A 20,840-nucleotide genomic window follows, 5' to 3' on the forward strand; every position below is an offset into this window, starting at 1 on the left:
TTACGAAGCCACGAAGAGGTCGGCTTTTGCGAGCAACGTATGGCAGCCTAAGGCAAGGCAAGGCAAGAAGCACTCCCAGGATGCGATGACATACGTACGAAATTATGGATCGCGGTCAGTCAACAACACAATCGTCACGATGTCATAGCACAACTTTTCGAACAACAGTTACGATGTTTGATGGTGCTGTTGGATGCTAGATGTACTCTGTGGAGTGGCAAAAGAGAGGTTGGCCGCACGTAGACATTCTTCTTTGGATGGTTGTTACACCTGATTCAATTGATGAAATCATTTCTGCGGAAATTCCTGATGCAGAGAAAGATCCAGTATTAAGTGGTGAAAACCAATATGATTAATTGACCTTTCGAACATTACAATCCCTTTTCGGTTTGTATGGCTGACAATAAATGCACGAAACTCTATCCACGTGCTTTTCTTTCGGAAACACAAAGTAGAAATAATGGACATCCACTCTATCGGCGTAGCTCACCAGACGACAATGGCAGAACATTCAGCATTTAATTTAGAAGAATGAATATCGAAATTGAAAACTCACGGATCGTACTATATTCACCACTAATTCACATTCAAAACTCATATTAATGTTGAGTATTGCAGTTTGGTTTAATCGATAAAATACGTTTTTAAGTACGTCACTAAAGGAAGCAACATGGCGGTTATTGGTCTTGAACGAGAATGGCCAAAGAGTATATTTCAACTCAGAGAATACAGTACAGCCAATTAAAACACCTCCAGCAACAAAATTAACATTGACGAGTTTTTTCTTCAGTGATCCGTTTGCTAGAACATTGCTCTATTCGAAAATACCTTGATATTATACATGGAATGCATCGTCGAAGAAATAGTTGCGCAGGAAGCAAGGCCCTCCAATAGATGGACATCCAGGTGTGTTAGCAACTAATACGTTAGGACGGATTTACATAAACCACCCGAAAAACGATGATTGTTTCTACCTTTGGTGGCTATTGATTAATGTACGCGGTTCAACTTTATTTGAGTCAATCTGCGCTATCGAATACAAGGGGCAGAATGCTTGGTTCTATGAATTCCTTTGAGTTCTAACGATTTGCCATTTCAGTTCAAACGTATTCCGCTTCCAGTGAATTTGAGGTGACGATCAACTGGACACAACTTGGTTTGCCAAGCTTGGAAGTGCTATGTTTTTCACACGGTCAGATATATGTACGTGGCGTGCTCACGAGTTTGAAAACCATCTTTTCTGTACACCGAAATAGAAACCAAAAAATGTGGTTTATCAAGCAACGTTACATTGAAAAAAAAAAAAGAAATGATAAATTCAACTTTCTTTTCATTTCAAAGCACATAATTTCACGCAGTAAAACGGCTGCGGGGCCAGCTGGTACTTTATAGTCTTATATTCTCAATAGTCGAGATTGTTGGGTACATTCAAAAACTATGGGAACCGATGTAAAAATTGAACGATAGGCGTGGCACTGCCCACTTTTTGGTGAAATCACATATTTCGGAACCCGACATACATAGCTGTTCCGCCTAAATTTGGTGTGTGACATTCCTTTATATGCCCGTGTTACAGTGTGAAAATGGACGAAATCGGACAAAAACCACGCGTACTTTCCATATTGCATAATTTTAAGTTCCACTTGATTCTTTCACCTTCCAGTACACAAATCAAGAAGCAATTAATATAACGGGATAAAACTTTGCACAAATAATGTCGTATAACCAAAAATTGTCGAAATTCAAGAGAAACTTTTCAAGCCCCTAGATACCGATATTTGGACCCAGTACTTTTAGTTGACTTTTGGCCAAAAATGTCGATAAATGTGTGAGATATACAATTGAACTTCGGAAAAACTCATTTTCTGCTAAAAGTTATTCTGTTTATAAAAATGGGTTGAATTGGGCCAATACTTCCCTTAGTCCCTATATACCTAATATAAAGATTTTCGAACTTCCGGCTGACTTTATGCCACATATACCGGCCAATATGTGAGTTATATGAATGAAAATCAAAAAGCCTCTATTCTCAGTTTATTTCTGTGGCTAAAATAAATAAATATGAGCGAAAACTTCACCTAGCCCCCAACGAACGCCTTTTCGAACGTTTTGAACCTTATAGTATTTTCCTGGCCTGTCCTGTAAGTTGAAAGAGTATGAAATGTTCGGTTACATCCGAATTTAGGCGTTTCTTACTTGTTTGTTGCTATTTTTATATTCCAAATGTATTTTACTTAATTTTGGCCAGAAAGTTCAAAAATGCTTTAGAGAATGTATTGATATACTGAATTTTTCTTATCTTCTATAAACTGAAGAAAATATATTAAATATAAAACAACAAAGTTATCAAAGAAAAACTCAAAAATTGCGTTAACAAAAGTCTACATGCTGTACAAAAGAAACAGATTTTTGTGCAAAAGCTTTAAGTAGTTCTAGGTATTATATTTTGATATTTAGTTGGCATCTATAACCGCTTGAAGCCGCTTTGGCATCGATTCTACCAAATTTGGCAAATATGTAGATGTAATGCTCCTTCTAGCTCCATATATGCGTTTTTTGAGAATAATAGCGGTAAAAATCAGTTTTTTCTAATACTTCCCACCTACATTTCCTAGACATTTTCAAAAATATTTTAAACTGGGGTTTAAGATGGTATGTTTAAGTGTTTGAGACAATAATAAAGCAGTCAATCCTTAATAATTTAAACTCTATTCTTATCCTGTTGGGAGATTAAACTGGAACCGAGAGCCAATTTTCCACTAAAGGTATCAATTTATGTTTCAACAGCGTCTTTTACTTGTAATCAAAAACTAAAATGCCAACTTCAGAGGTCCAGAAATTCAGCCCCCATTCTTTGGCGAATTCTAAACGAAATTTCGCTTCTTGCTTTTTCTTGCACTTTCAGAACCACGAAGACTAAGGGTGTAATAATTCAAAACTTGTATATGGTATAAAAGTTTCCATTTCATCACCCATGCCATCGGTATGAAAGTGATATGGATTGTTTCAAAAAAGTTTTGCGAAGCCTCATTTCTAAGGTATCACTCTCGAAATCGTTGCATTTAATTATATAAGTTCATCTGAAATTTTCTTTAGTAATCTAATTGGTAGTAGAGATATATAATAACATTGTAATCATTTGAAATAACACTATTGGTCGCTCCACCCATTATCAGTTTTACGAGCTTCTAAAGCAAGGAATTCTAAAACTTTTGATATATAAGTATACATACATATATATTTTTTCATGTAATTTTTAATTATAATAAATAACGATCCATACGTAATAAACATTTACACACAATCAACATATAATTTCAATACATAATTACATATGTATGTATTATATGGGTGTTTAAGAGGATATTAGCTTTTCTTAACTAACACTGCCAAAAATCCTCAGTTGGTTGCGTTTATGAAATTCTGAAATTTTAATATCACTATTGATAACTCAATATTATAGACAGTTACTACATACATACATACTTATGTAGTTATGGAAAAATTATCTCTTAATGGCTTCAAAGCGTTATTTATTGCCCATTCAATTACGACATTGTTGCTGTTGTCGCCACATGTGTTACAAATTATTATTATTTTTTCAGAATACTTGTTATGTACAGAAATGCAGATTTGAAGTCCCCTTTCAACATTGGAAACATAAAATGAAATGAGTGCGTCTCTACATACAAAACCAAGCCGCTATTCGAATATAAGTACTTGCACATGTTTTATGGGAACAAATGGAAGCACACATTTATTCGTACGGTATGTACATACATGTTTTTTGGCCCATATTTTACCACTCTCATATGATTTGAGGATGGCGTTTTCATTGCATTAATTGCCCCTAAAATTGCTCAAACTTTTCCATTTTTATTATAATACCACACACATGCACAGACACACCACAAAAATGGATCTTATACTTACAGCAAAAAAGTGTGGTCTCAGCCGCCCTATAGAGTATTTAGCAATGTCAGTTAATAGCTGACAAACAGCTGCTCCGAATCCAAAAACTCCAATACTTTTGTAGCATTGCACCATCCAGACAGGAATTTCGTAGTCCATGAAGACATACTGACGCTGTGTAATAATATCCTCCGTTGAAGGCTTGGTATTATTCGCCTTCACAATTTCAACTATAAGAATCTGAAAAAGTCAGAAGAAAATTTCGTATAAAACGAGTTTCTGAAAATAATAATGAAGATTAGGAATGTAAATAATAGTAGACAGAGTCAATTCTTATTCTATAAGGCATTCGCCTCCTAGTAAATTAAAAGTAAATTAGCACATGTTATTGCAGGTGTGAAAATATATTTGGTATACTCACAACGTGTCATAAAGCATCGTAAAATCATAAGTTTTTATACTAGTTGAAAAACTTGTTGTTGAATTGTATACTAAAAAACGTTTACGCAAATACAACTATGAACGAATGTTTTCGGATCGTTATAACTTATAACTTTATGAGACTATGTGAAACCCCTAATTATCAAACATTTTGGTTTCTACAGTCTGACCATTAAAACAAAAAACGATCAAAAAGTCTCCTGAACCCATAAAATAATCTTATAGAACGCTGACGAATCATTTCGAAATTGAAATTAATCGCTGATGCATCGTTCATAATATTTAATGATAATTCGGTCTCGGATTTCATCTGCCCATTTGGAAGTTGTTGTTTAAAATTGAGTTTTCTTCAACATTAAGTATAGTATGTCATAACCTTTTTGTTTCTAGTAATAAGGACTGTGTCGAATAAAATTGTACAAAAATAATACAATCTTTTAAACTAATAGTCAGACTTTTATAAACTATGATTTTTATTTTAGATTTGAAAAAGTTGTAGAGAAACTAAGAGTTATGTTTTATTAATTAGAAGTTTTAATTTTTCTGGAACCTCGTCCATCAGTGCTTTTATAGTAGTGTTTGTTCCTCTTCTTGCTACTGAAGACGCTTTCTTTTAAAGTCTAATTTTTGGTCACTTTTTTTTGCCTTCGACTCCGTTTTTACTAAATTTAATCTCTCAATCGACCTTAATTCTGAACAGTCAGGTGGATTCGGTTCTCTAGGTACTAGAATCCCTCTCTTTCATTTCAACCACTCTAAGCTTGTTTTGCTATAGTGACATGAAGCGAGGTCAGGCCAAAAAAAAGGTGGACATTTCATGTTGCCTTAAAAGTGAGCTTCTGTTGTTGTTCTTGACGGCATTCTATTCAGAGCTTCCTGTACCTTATACGTCCTCAGCTCAGCTTCCTTTTGCGTCCTGCGTACAAAAGATTGTGAGCAGCCAGCGTTCCCCGTCAATTTCCTTCCAGAAATGCTTGGCTCTTTCTTGAGAATACTTAGTCACAACGTTCTTCGCCTTCTCACTGTAAAGTGGCGTGTTTTTTTTTTAACCAGAACATGTCTTCTTGTCGTTGCCCACATCTTCCTTAAATCTCCTAACTCTTTTGCAAATTTATTAAAAGACCAATGCGGTTGCTTTGAAAATTTTTGACAACGCACATTTCCCACTCTGCTGGCCATATTCGCGTTAAATAAATTTTTATGGAAAAAATGTAACGGACAATTTAATTCGGCGCAGTCAGTAGTGAAACAATATAGTTTCTTGGGTGAACTAATTTTAGATATGATATTTCCACTGATTGATGGATTCAAGCTTAATAACGTTTATATGAGAGAATTGTTTAAAATAAAGGATCCTACATTATGTGTAGAAGTTGAGGAAAGTTCTCATGTGTCATTCACTTGGAAGTGGCTAGAAATGATTATTTTATACATATGTGGCTCAACCAGCTCCTCTGGGTTGCCAAAAACATCGGTTTGAAGACGAGCAAAATTGAGAAGACGAAACACCCACGCCACGTACCAAAACATCCCAATGAAAAGAAGAAAAGAGCTAGATGTTCTCAACTTGGTTAAAACATCGTAAGTGGTGATACGCCAATAAGGATGAACAAGTTTAAAATGAAATAAATAATAAATCTTGGTAGATATGGGCAAGCCTGTCCACCTTGTCCTTGTCAATAATTATATTGAATAAAATATCCCAATAAAGAAATGCGTGAGAAGCATTAAATTTCAGATCTTAAACGATTCAAAAACCATTCAAAATTGAACGTAAACCGTCTACGTTTAGATGAAATCCTATGTCTCAGAGATAAAATTTTATAAATAACACTATCCGATGGCAATGACGTTTTCTTCCCAAGTATCACAACATTAAGTGATACGATTCTTTTAAATTTGTAAGAAAATTTGAAGTCACACAATAACTTCAATTCCCATATACCGAATACGGCAATCAATTTGTGAGATGTTATTGAAATTCAGGGAACTTATTTTCCTGGTAATAATGTGCCCTTGTATCAAAAATCACTCGAATACAAAATTTTCGGTTACACCCGAGCTCATCCTTAATTGTTTTAAATGATTTCTAGTTTTGTGTATGGCAGCATGTGTTTCTCACGACTTTCAATCCAAAACTTGTGTTGTTTGTAAATTTCTATGGTCTGTACATTCCTACTTATGTACTTAATAAAATGTAAGTGTATACGTGTACTTATGGTTGCGCATAAAAAGTACTTTTGATAATGTGAAAAATGGGCGAGAGGCTTTTCTATGATTCTGCTTATACGAATTTTGAATTGTAACAAATCGACAGCTGGTGACACTTGGTAGTATGTGTCAACTAATGAGAAGGCGAAACAAATTGAAAACACTGGATTTGATCGCCTCAACAATGTGCCATACTTAACGGAATGTACGAACAAATGTGCTAGAAGATCTGCTTCTCAACATTTTCCTCATCTTTAATTGCCCTCAAAAATATTGTCGGCATTTTATTTGACTATTGAGCACATACAAAGGTTGTGCAACAAATGTAAGTATTTCGTCTTCAATTGAGAACAAATGGCTGCCAATACTTGTGTCTTCATATAAACTCAATTCAACTCGAACCAACGTCGGTTCTGATAAATTACTCAAATTCCAAATATTTCCTCTGTCTCATAGATAAATACCCTTACGTAGTTGTAAAAATAACATTCTTAGATTTACCGAGCTCATCTTTGGGATTCCCATCACTTACCAATCCAATTGGTAGGACCAGTCCTATAAAATACAGCATCCAATTCCGAATTGTTGAGGGTTTGAAAGGGTGTTTCAGCGATTCGTCGTCGCAAAAGAATCCACGCTGATATGCAGTGCCCCACAAATAAAAGCATAAGATCGGAAAGCCCACTGAAAAAAAAAAAAGTTGGTCGACATTACAAAGATTATGATTTAAACAACAAATTCATGGGTGTGTGGAATCCAAGACAGAATTGCTTAGCTGTCAGAATTGCAAACTAATTCTGATTTTCAATAATGTCACAGAATCTGATTCGAACATATGCAAAACCAATATTCGAATCAGCTGTTTACTAATGAGACAAAACTTGCAAATGAATACATTTGGAAGCAATCCTATTAAAATTTTTAAAGAGTTTCGAATTAAAGAAATATTTTAAGAGATAACATTTATTGAATGAATAAAGACGCATTTGGGTGTTAAATTTCGTTTTTCATTTGTACGATTTTTCTTAATTGGCTGGCAAAATAGAAAAAAACCTGAACGTCATATAGAATTGGGGCAAAGTTTATTATCTTTGGCATTAAATTATCTTCTATTGAAACTGAAAAAACTAAGAAAGACTAAGTTTGAACATATATTTAAAGTAACATTTTTTAGACCAAAATCAGTTTTTTTTTAATTTTAAAAAAATTTATAATTTTACTTTTTTNAACATATATTTAAAGTAAAATTTTTTTAGACCAAAATCAGTTTTTTTAATTTTAAAAAATTTTATAATTTTACTTTTTTTTTAATTTTCAGTTTAATTTGAACATAAGTTATTAAATAATATTAATCTCTTTGAATTTTTTGTTTCGGGTAGAAATCTCGACCTGCATCCTGCCCGCCGTCTGGCATGTGCACATGCGAAAAGCATCTGACAATTGCTTCCCAAAGGCAAAATGTAAAAGATTTCGTTTCAAAAAAATGTGCGGATGACGTTTAAATACATAACTATAAACAATAGAAATTTCGATTTAATCAATTACTTATTTCCCTCCAAAAAAACCTTCAAAAAAATCGATTTTTAAGCCTATAAAGCAGGTTCCCCGCCTTAAACATCCGCATTTTTTTTTCCAAAACTCAGTAACTAAGACATTTCTTGTTTTATTTTATTCTTATGTTTTCTCCTATAGAAATAAAGGTAAGTTAATTCGTAGCAATAAAATAACTTGTTTTCTTAACTTATTCCACAAGGAAATTTTAAGGAAATTTTTACCAGAGAACATACACAAAGTTCTTTCTGTTCTCAGATTTTACTATGACTATACCGCATATATCCGAACAGTTTTTATTTAGGTTAATTTAAAAAAATGTAAACCCCCGATTAAGACTATTTATGTACTGTGCCATACAAATGGGGGTAATGGGGGGCTTTTTTGCGTGGCGAGACTTAAGCCCAGCGCACAACCCTGGGGACGGATGTTTTTTGGCTACACAGAGAATATCTACTCTAAGACCGGAAATCTACTTCGGGCCACAGAAAACGTATGACACTCTATAAAATATACTGTACCTAAATGATTAGCGTGATTAGCTGAATCGATTTACCGGAACCCCATAATCAAGTGCTTGTATTGAAATCTTTTTAATTTTACGAGATAAGTTGAAGAATTTCTCACACCTTCCAATGAAAATATGTGATCTCCGATTATACTATTCAGACCGGATCTCTATAGCTACATATATGTATGCTATACAATCTAAATAATCGGAATATAGTGATTCTATGGAAATCTTTTTTATTTTCATCTTCAAAAAAGGTCAAAGGTTATATAAAATCTCTAAAGAAATAACGAGGGCAAGACGAAATATCCTGTCATCAAACAAACAGTCGTCGCACTCGCGACTAGGCTCTCACGTCACTGTTGACAGTCATAACTTTGAAGTCGTAGATAATTTCGTCTATCTTGGAACCAGCGTAAACACCACCAACAATGTCAGCCTGGAAATCCAACGTAGGATAAGTCTTGCCAACAGGTGCTACTTCGGACTGAGTAGGCAATCGACAAACAAAAACCAAACTTTATAAGTCACTCATAATTCCCGTCCTGCTATATGGTGCAGAGGGTTGGACGATGTCAATAAAGAATGAGTCGACGTTGCGAGTTTTCGAGAGAAAAGTTCTGCGAAAGATTTATGGTCCTTTGCGCGTTGGCCACGGCGAATATCGCATCCGATCGAACGATGAGCTGTACGAGATATACGACGACATTGACATAGTTCGGCGAATTAAAAGACAGCGGCTACGCTGGCTAGGTCATGTTGTCCGGATGGACGAAAACACTCCAGCTCTGAAAGTATTCGACGCAGTACCTGCAGGGGGAAGCAGAGGAAGAGGAAGACCTCCACTCCAAGGAGAAGAAGAAAGAAATGGTTCAGATCGGATAACTATTCGATGACAATCGGCTCAACTATAAGTAACCAAGGACTATGAACTCGGCACCATTCTGCGAATTTACTTTAGGAATGTTTTCTGTCGAAACAAGAACATATAGCATATACACATGTATATTAATACAAACTGAATAAACGGACGCAAATGCTTGCATGGAAAACTCATGAATTTGACGAGATATCTTCACGAAATTTGGCAATGTTTATACAATATCCAAAGAAAATGTTCAGGTCGGATAACATACCTCGATGGGATCACACATACTCTTTATGTTTTTCATTACGTATCTATTACAAACATTTTTCTTTATTTTTAAATAAAAAATTTATACAATGTCATTTAATTGATTTTTAGATAAATGAATTTCAAGACGTCTATATTTTTTTACTGTTATTTATTAAATTGCTTATAGCTCTGAAACAAAACTCTTTTAAGACTGATGTTAAAACCTTTTCTGTTACAAATTTATTTTCCCATAAATTTTCCTTTGTATGTTTCATCAAAAACAGATGTTCACTAAGTTTTTTCAAATATATGTATGTGAAAAACGTGAAAAATCAAAAATAAAGTACTTAAAGTCAAATTTTAGGACTCAAATTTTCAAGGATTATTTTTTAACATAAGCAAGTAAGGAAGGGCTAGGGTGTCACCGAACATTTTATACTCTCGCATGATAAAGTGATAATCGAGATTTCAGGCGTGGTTGTGAACCGATTTCACCCATACATGTCATGTACATGTCATCAGGGTGTTAAGAAAATATTATATACCGAATTTCATTGAAATCGGTCTAGTAGTTCCTGAGATATGGTTTTTGGTCCATAAGTGGGCGAAGCCACGCCCATTTTCAATTTTTAAAAAGACCTGGATGCAGCTTCCTTCTGCCATTTCTTCCGTAAAATTTAGTGTTCCTGACGTTTTTTGTTAGCCGGTTAACGCACTTTTAGTGATTTTCAACATAACCTTTGTATGGGAGGTGGGCGTGGTTATTATCCGATTTCTTCCGTTTTTGAACTGTATATGTACAAAAAAGTTAGTAGGGGGCGGGCCACGCGCACTTTTCCAAAAAAATTACGTCCAAATATGCCCCTCCCTAATGCGATTCTTTGTGCCAAATTTCATTTTAATATCTTTATTTATGGCTTAGTTATGACACTTTATTGGTTTTCGGTTCGCCATTTTGTGGGCGTGGCAGTGGGCCGATTTTGCCCATTTTCGAACTTAACCTTCTTATGGAGCCAAGAAATACGTGTACCAAGTTTCATCATGATATCTCAATTTTTGCTCAAGTTACACGGACGGACAGACGGATGGACGGGCAGACAGACATCCGGATTTTAACTCTACTCGTCACCCTGATCACTTTGGTATATATAACCCTATATCTGACTCTTTTAGTTTTATGACTTACAAACAACCGTTATGTGAACAAAACTATAATACTCTCCTTAACAACTTTGTTGCAAGAGTATAAAAATTAAGGCGATCAGAAGGGATCGAAAATTCGCCAATGTCGTCACAAAGGTAATGTCCATAATCACAAAAGTCGCGACAACCAAATGCGTAGTGCCTCATATGAGCAGAGATATATAGGTACATATGTACATATCTCTGAGTGTATGTATATCCACATATTAGGTTGTATGGAGAATTAGAAAAACACAATTTATCCACAGAAGCTACCACAAGAAAGCAGAAAGATCAAAAAATTGCAACAAAAAAGTAGAAACTGGTACCATAGATCATAAGGGATTATAGTCATGCATTCTTTATACATAGTAGGTAATGAGCAAGAAGTAGAAGTATTATGTCGAGCTACTTATCTTGCAGTGCCAAGCTATTGTATTAAAGTAGATACATATGCACATATGTATGTATGTACATGAATATTTTTACATTTGTATGCACATAGCCCATTTTATTGCCTTCACATTCGTGACTCGGTAAAATCTTTATACCTGTGTGTATCTGTTCCTTTCAGGTGAAATTCGAAGCCACTGGGTTTGAAAGCATCATATTTTCAGGTRTTTATAGGTATGTATGTATATGTAAGACAACAATGCCCCCGAGCTAGAAAGTATCGGGATTGACATCAGAGTGGGACCAAACACATCCTTTGTTTGAAATGTTGGAAACATCATTAATCTTTTATTCTGCCTCCGCACTGAAATTAAAATTATATATACATAGGATATATAGAGAGAGAGACAGAAAATTACTCAGCACTTAAAACGGTATTAAGATAAAAAAAAAATGATAACGTTGGTTGTGCCGAAGCTGTAATACGCTTTATAAATACCAAATATACTTTATTAGCCGGTTTTTATGGCAGTTATATGCTAAAACAATCCGATCTAAACAATATTTATGCTTTCAACAATAACACATGAAAAATTACATCAAAATGTCACCTCAACTGAGTAGCTCCTTATACAGACGGATAGTCAGACGGACATTTCTAAATCGATCCAGTTCGGCACGATGATCACTTTTATATACTATATATGTAYGTATGTATATACTTTCGATAAAACTTTTCCGTATGAGTCATAACAAGTTGAATATTTAGGCACGACGCACGATGTACGACGTCTTTTGTTAAATATATCCTAAACAAGAGGTGATCTTTTAGACAAACTTGTTCATATATTTCTTTAAAACCATTTTAATTTATCATTGATATAGAAAATTTACCTAATTAAATCAAATTATAAGCCTTTGTGGTCTCAACTTCGAGCATCTTTTGTGAATATTGTGCAGCCTTCGCTGATACTTTAATATACATACTTTCTGATGATAACAGAAGTTTTCAATAATATAATCATTTCATTTTGGTGGTAAACGTTAGAAAATCAAATTTGATCATTTAACTATTTTTTATAAATTGAATTAGGATTTATGAGATCTCACTACAAAATTTGTTTTGATTAAATAATATCTTACTTGTTTTAAATTCATATTGCCAAAATGTCGCAACATAAAGGCTTCAACTGTTTCTACTACTGCATAAAGTTTTCCAAGTATACACTGCTTCCTTTCTACCATACAACTTAATAGTAATGGAGTCCAAAATAGATATATATGTATATCTATGCATAAATAAACGATTAAGATGGCGAGAAGAGTTGAATTCTGGCTGAACGTCGGTGCCTGCGATAACTTATTTGTACATAGCTCACTTAGTCGACACCGCAAAATCGCAGTCCGAATCAGCTGATACGACTTAACTTATAAGAGGGGTATGTAAATGATTAGTTAACACCGATTCGACCGTCCGCTTTACCGTACGTTGCCGTAGAATTTCCTACGAATTGGATTTTTTCTCGCAGAATCAAATCAGCTGATTCTTCTCTTACAACGCAGAGTTGCCAGTCTTGATATACTATAGTAATTTTAAAAATTGTCTTCAGTAAATATGAGGGAAATGGGACTATACCCACGCCAACTTTCCTTATTTCATAATTTGTAAAAAGTCAGTACTCATATATATGAAACACCAACGAAGTTATCGAGATAAAACTTTGGCACCAAACGTTCAAAAATTTTCAAAATATAGACGGGAGTGTCCATGGTCAACTTTTTACCGAAAAGATCGTTGAATGTGTGACATATATTATTGAATTTTAGAGAGAATCTTATCTTGAAAATAATATGTACTTTTGTCAAAAAGTAGTAAATTCGTTAATTAATATTAAATTAATATTCAGTGTGAAGATAACCCCTGAAAATATCCCTTAAAATATAACATGTCTAAAAAATCCCATTCAACTATTTTAACCCCTAAATTTAGGGCGAAAATCCTTGCCCTTCAAATTGCACGCTCACATATACATTAGAAAAGCAGCTAATTTCTATGCGCTGTGTAAGGTATAACTCGAGTACGTTAGTTGCCTTTTATAATTCGCGATTAGAGAACAAGAATATTGGTTTTCAAAATATTTTCCATTAAGATCTATACTTTTCTGAAGGTAGGGACTCTACTGTAGATGTTCCATCACATTTATGTTTTGAGTGCTCAAAAATCCAATGCTTTCAGTCGATGTGTGAAAGATAGCATTGTGTTAGTGAATCTTCGGCTGATGGTTTTCCTGTTTTCTTGAAAGACAACTGGCAAAAAATGGTTGTGTACCACTCAGACTGCTCTGCGTTCTTTTAGTGGAGTGGTTGCGACATGTTTAGTTTTTCAAAAGAAAACAGGCAACCATTTGCTCGGAAGTGCTTCGTGAGCGAACACCGGTCCTTAATGGAGCTTCATGGTAAAAGTTGAATTAAGTTTATCGAAGCACTGTTGCTGATATAACTTACGTACAATGTTAAGTTACTATAAAAACATAACAATAATGATCGTATGTCAAAACGTTCTGAGTATTCAAACGATAACTTTACGATGAAATTGTTAAATTCCAGATTGAAAAACTAGTGTTGCCAAATCCCGAAATGAAACGGTTGCCTTTAACGTAAATATGTATGTTTCACATGCAATGTTTGTCTAGCAGTGCTATACATATTATGTACGCATAACTGAACCTTTGCGCAACACATTCTTACAAAAACAAAAAATATTTCCACGATTATCATCCTTGGAAGTTGCGAGGGTATGAAATGTTAGATAACTTTTGTTTTGCTTCCAAATATTTGATGTTAAGCTAACGTTTACGGTAGTAGTTCTTTTGTACTACCGACGTTGGACAAACAATTATTAGACACCAGCAAACATTTTCTATCTTAAAAGTACCGCTTTTGTTAAATTTTTTATTTTTTATCACCACACCCGAGCTTTAGATCTGCCAACAACCATAAATATGTTGTTGATATATGTATACAATCTTGTTCTCTTTCTGCCCTTAACCAGATCAAAATAAATGTACCTYTCATACATACATACATATGTACATAGAAAATAAAATGAAAGATTATATCACATATACAGGGTGGCTGATGAAAGCCGCTACCAAAAAAAAAAATTAAATAACTTTTCTTCTATTTAATGAATCTGGTTAATTTTTTTTTATTTTGCAAATTGACTTTTATATTTAACAAAAATGGATAACTGGGACTGAAAGAAGAATTTGGATTGTCCGTCGCAATCACGCATTGGAGTCCGTAGTTTCATTTCAAAGAGAGTGTAGGCGCACGCAGATGGACCATAATCGGACTTGTAAACAATTTTGCCGAGCATGGGACAGTCAACACAAGACCTTACCATCGAAACCCTTCAGTTCGGGCAACGGAGGAAACAATGCTGCTGTAGCTGCTGCCATACAAAACAGTCCACGTGTTTCGACAAGAAGCTTATCTGCTCAAATGGATGTAAGCAGATAATCATTCCAGTCAATTATGCAAAAAGATTTGGACTTATTCAAATATAAAATTCAAACGGCCAACAAACTGAACGCTGCAGACTTACCGATTCCAGAAGATGCTTCAAATGGTAGAAGAGGATGGAAACATGTTGAACATAAACGAACAAAATTGCCGAATATGGAATGCTTCCAACCCACAGATATTCCATGAGACGGAATTGCATCCACTTCGTGTCATCACGCTGCATTGTCGGGCCCTACTTCTTCGAAGAAAACGGTCACACCGTTACGGTTACTGGAGACCGTTACTTGAGCATGTTGAGAGAGTTTAAATTCCATTATTTTTAAAAGGAATTAAGCTATATTTTATAAAATTTAATAAGCTTTAACATGAATAAAAGACAAATTAATTTCATACACTGAAAAAAAAATTATTTGAGTTTCTTAATGTAGCAAAATTCATTAGCCACCCTGTACAAAGAGTTTTCACGTGTATGAATGGGGTCCACATTCACAAAAGTAGATTAACTATAAATAAATTATTATTTTGGGAATAGAAAAGCAATAACCGAAAGTACAGGCACTTGAAAGTACAGTCCAGTATAAACTAATATGGTAGTGTAAATGCTTTCAATAATTATTATATGAAATAATCCTCAGGCATATGTATGTATATGCAAACACCATTTTAATAGTATGTTATCTTCATAGAATTATTTACATACATACATACTATATATCAATACCAGATTATGTTGCAACTGTTCCCACTCTATACGTCTGTCGCGACGTGATCATGGTATGCGCGGAATTGGTGGAGGTAAGCACCTTTGATGGTGCCAAGTTCGATGCAATAAATGCGCAACTAAAAAAAAAAAACAAGATAAATAAGTGCGCACCCCAGTTTTTAACTAGCTCGATTATCGAATGTAAGAGGAACGAACTCCCGCGTAAAATTGAGGCTTTTGATTGTAGCACAGATAACCGCTTTGAAGAGCCCAGAGGTACCCGACCCAGCCGCATAATTTTCAATAAAAGTCGGGAAAAGACAAACACGTTTTTAAATAAACAATTATTGTGTTATGCAAACGTATTTATGTATGTGAGGCATATGAATGTTTACATACAAATGAGTAGAACCCATTACAATCATTTAAGTGGAATGCGTGACACGAGGGTTCATATCTTCTGAATAGCTGGCGCAACGTCGTACAACAAAGTTTATTAAATATTTACAGAGATTTGCGCTAAGCGTCCTTTATACATACATATGTATGTACATATTTACTTGCAAAATATCAACAATGCCTACATATTATTTGTACATAGTATGTATGTATGTATGTATGGTAACGCATAGTAACCGTGCCTCTTCACTTTAAAATTACAGGAAATACACATATTTAAGCACTTGAATCAAGTAAATTATACATTACCTATTTTCTAACCTCATACTACTACTGGCACAAATCTGCAACATACATAATTTCGATCCGTCGTGGGGTGATTGGTCAAAATGGCGTACACATATTTTATGAGTAAACTCAGTATTACTTATTTATATATGTACATACATATGTATGTACATGTGGGATGAGCATAGCTAATACATAATTATGACATTAATGCGATATAATGTATGATCAAAAAATTCTAGGCCTATATCCAGTAAAATGACATAGAATACATATGTAGGTTCGATTCAGAATAGAACCAGTATTTCTCTGTGAACACACTTGTGACAAACCAAAACATTTTTCTGCAAGTTGAAAGACGATTGCTTGTGTGCAAGCATCCACAGGTCGTCCAATTTTTCCATTCATCATCATCAGCAGCACTCGCCTTTTTGTTTATTTACTAGAATTCTCGATGCAAATGGCTAAAACAGCTCAGTAAACATGACGCGAGAAAAACCTGTGATTTCCTAGAAATATCCTCATTTGTTTGTAATGCCAATTAAAAGAGGAATACCTGCGAACCGCAAAGGAATTCGAAACAAACAAACAAAATCTCTGAACGCTACAACACACCATTTAATAGTACAGGTAAACCTCAATTGAAAATGCATGTACTACTGTGGTCAAATAATAGTAAGACTTTCTATTTTTTTTAATTTTCGCGCGAAAACCATTTCGTCGTAATTTTTTCTAATCATTAGTATTTAGTATACGCAGTCTTCCTGAAATACATAGCGGTGCATTCGGCGATTTTTACGATGAGTGAAATTATTCTACAAAGAAGTTCCATTGAATAATCCAATTTCTGGTGTCGATACGTCGTGTTTTTCATTGGTACAATTTATTCAAAGAGGTTCCGGAATGCTTTGACTACGAACCAGGTTGGCCATCCACATCAACTGATAATCAACACATCAAAAAATAAAGAAATTGGTGCTTGAGAATCGACGATTAACGGTCTGGCATCGTCGAAATAACGGAATAATAATTTGAAACCATTTTGAAAAACCTTTTGGGCCTAAGAAAAGTAAAAGCACAATAGGTTCCAAAAATCCCTAATTTTTTTCGAAAAACAGCGTCACGGTAATGTCTTTGAAACCATGAGTCTTAGATCTACGCTTACGATCTACGCTTACGACCCGGATACATATGGCCGAATATCGTGGCAAAGATGAACCGAAGCCGATAGAACCACGTCAAAAGTATGTCGAAAACCAAGGTTATGTTGACAGTTTCGAGTCAATTGAAGACATTAAACGTGAATCGTTGCGGGTTTTGAAGACTATTCTGGAAATTGATTTTAACAACTACTCCGAAGATTGGAAAAAACGTTGGCACAAGTATATTGGTGTCAAGGGGGACTACTTTGAGGGGGACGACATCGAATTTGAAGAATAAATAAGAAAATTTTAAAATTATGAACAAAGTTGAACTATTTTTTCCTCATAGTAATATGTGTGTGTATGTAACAACCCCACATTAAAAAATTAGTTCATACTAGGTATGATTTATACGATTGAATATTAAAAAAAAGTTATGAGACTGAGAAAAGAAAGTAATAAGCGGCTAGTCAGTTCAGTTGGAAGTTCATAATAGTCAAAAGACATTTTACAACTTGTTCGTGAGGTTGAATGAGGTGTGTACAAAAAAATCGAAGTCGATTTAGCTTTGTCCGCAAGTATTTATATACGAACAAGTTCCTCCATTTTTAAGATAACGATCTGGTATTTTGCACAAGTCCTTCCTCCCCAAGAAACAATCTCATTTGTCGAAACCACCGATATCGATCCACTATAGCATATAGCTGCCATACAAACTGACCAAAATGAAGCTTTCTATTGAATCTATTGTCATATACAAGGGAGTATGAAGAAAATCGTAATTTTTGCAAACGAATACACCAAACCCCTCAACACAATCCAAGATCAATACCGCTTTTATCACACAAAACATTTCACGCTCCTCACAATTGTGCACTCCCAAAATACTGAAATTGGAATAGCACAAATAAAAAAATCACATAAATTAAAAATTTACGATAGACAGTCGCTTCTTTAGTAGGGGATCATGATTCACTGCTAAATGCCTTAGATATACATATGTATGTATGTATATACGAATGTATATATGAGTGTGTATACCTACATATGTGTGCATACTTGCATAAGTGTTATTGGGAAAATCCATTAGGGAGTGAGATTGTCACAAGAGTATTTTAATGCAATAGATAGTTTTCCAACAAGAATAAATTTGGCCATACCCGAAAATGGTTGTCAGATTATGTCAAAAAAGTGAGTGAGACTTAGAAGCAATAACGTTTGCTTCTAAATGGTACGCCAATGTCAAAGTAACACGCGATATTAATAAAACACTCACTCGGGTGTACACGAAAACTTTGTACGTGTGCTCGTAAAGTGGTTCTATCGCTGGATTAAGTAATCTCTTACAGGCAGAAATGGTACGAAACGCCTTTATTAAATACCAACTTATGTACATATGTACAGGATGTTTCTAAATTAACGTTAGATATAAATCTGTCGCCATTTCAAAATTTCCTCACACTCGACGAAGTTAAAACATTGTGTCATACCATATAGCGTTGGAAAGGTAAGATTTTAAGCTTATTTTAACCAAAAACTTAAAAATTAAATTCGTGAAAGTTCAAAAAGTTACATATGTTCAAAAAAGGAAGAATGCCACGCAAGCCACCAATGAAATTTGTGAAGTTTACGGAGACGATGCTGTATCAGTTAGTGTTGTGCAACAATGGTTCACTCGCTTTCGTTCTGGATATTTCGAAATTTCGATTTACACTGATGAGTTGCCTCTTGATGTCTCTTGCAGAAAAAGTGCAAAAAGTGGTCGAGCAAAATGGTAAATATTTGTTTATTTATTTATTTTTATAAATAAAATTAAAAAAATTTGATAAGAAATACGAAAAGACTTTTTCGACCCGATATTATTCAATAATGAATACAATTTGATTTTTCATGTAGCTCCATGTTTACTAAGTCAACTAAGGTTGTCAACACTTGACTACATAAATGGCGGTAAATTTAATTATTGCGTTGGTTTTGGGACACCCTGTATTTAATTCCAATCTTGCATCAATTTTGGAAAACCTTACATGAAAAAGGTGGGGTAAAAGGTAAGTAGATAGCAGTACTAATATTAAATCCATACGACTTTTAGATACGTGTACAAATTTAACAGCTGTCTAACTATTAGTTTATGAAATATAGCATTTTGGGTGTTAGTTTACAAAAAGTAGATGAAAGGAATGGGGAAAATATTGTTGATTTGGTTTGATTAACATTATTTGCACTCTGCACCAAAGAAATCAACCGTTGAAAAGAGATTTGGTAAGTTTCGAATGACCGTAAAGTGTAGTTTTTCAAGAGAGCTGAGAAAGATATCAAAGGAACGTATTGGATATATTGTGAATTAATTTTTGCTTAAGCGGAAGCTCTGTGTAGAGTGGGTGCCGCGCAAGCAACAATCCAACATAAACAATGACGAATTGCTGTTTCTGGGGAGTGTTTGAAACTCTTTAATCGAAATAAAACCGTATTTTTGTATCGATATTTGAATGGATGAAACGTAGCTCCACTTGAAGGAGGAGAAAGTTCTGTTTCATCAACATCACAAGATGTCGATGTCAAAATTTCATGAATTGGGCTTCGAATTGCTTCCGCATATACCGTATTCTCCCAGAGACTATTCCTTGCTCTCAGGCCTGAAGAGAATGCTCGCTGGAAAGAAATTTAGCAACAATGAAGTGGTAATCGCAGAAGCTAATGGCTTAAGGCAAAAGTATTAAAAATGGTATTGCAATTTTTTAACTCATTAATCGTTGTATGGCCATCGAAGATAAATATATAAATTAAATTTAGCCGCGCGATGTTAAACGGTTAAAAATCCAAAGTCGCGAATATATATACTTTTTCTAGTATACTCAATAAAGATATATACCTCCTTTTTTTCATCAGAATTAATGAAAGTTAACATTTTCTATTAGAGTAATAAATACATTACCACCGCAGTAGAGATTACGACTTTTATTTATAATATCTCTGACTCCCTTCACTTTTTAGAAAAAGAATGTAGCAAACAAGGTAGATGGTCTTCCTATATCATCGTAAGCCCTCGCGCTGAAACTTCACACATTACTTGTTTTACGACTATTCATTCGGATGTGCTATTTAATTATGAATTGCACACTCACCACAAAACTGCAACTCTCGCAATTGCACCGAAATATCATTAAGGGATCGTCTCAGTGTGACACTCCGAAAAATCACTGATTTTTGCGACTTTTCTATACTCTCGCGACAAAGTTGCTAAGGAGATTATTATAGTTTTGTTCACATAACGGTTGTTTGTAAGTCCTAAAACTAAAAGAGTCAGATATAGGGTTATATATACCAAAGTGATCAAGATGACGAGTAGAGTTGAAATCCGGATGTCTGTCTGTCCGTCCGTCCGTGCAAGCTGTAACTTGAGGCAAAATTGAGATATAATGATGAAACTTGGTACACGTATTTCTTGGCTCCATAAGAAGG

General features: G+C 34.5%; 1 protein-coding gene across 2 annotated transcripts in view; it reads right to left on the reverse strand.

Moving 5' to 3' along the window:
* The window catches only part of LOC108965011 (putative phosphatidate phosphatase), a 36,227-nt gene that overhangs the window by 7,126 nt on the left and 8,261 nt on the right, over positions 1-20,840 (reverse strand). For both annotated transcript variants that reach the window (XM_018927143.1, XM_018927144.1), the window contains exons 3-4: positions 7,097-7,248; positions 3,934-4,152 (exon numbers count right to left, since the gene is read on the reverse strand). In XM_018927143.1, the coding sequence (XP_018782688.1) occupies positions 3,934-4,152; positions 7,097-7,248 (371 nt within the window). The remainder of the gene's footprint in view (positions 1-3,933; positions 4,153-7,096; positions 7,249-20,840) is intronic.

This window comes from Bactrocera latifrons, unplaced genomic scaffold, assembly GCF_001853355.1.
Source record: "Bactrocera latifrons isolate USDA-ARS-PBARC rearing strain unplaced genomic scaffold, ASM185335v1 scaffold_131, whole genome shotgun sequence".
In the NCBI taxonomy this organism is placed as follows: Eukaryota; Metazoa; Arthropoda; class Insecta; order Diptera; family Tephritidae; genus Bactrocera; species Bactrocera latifrons.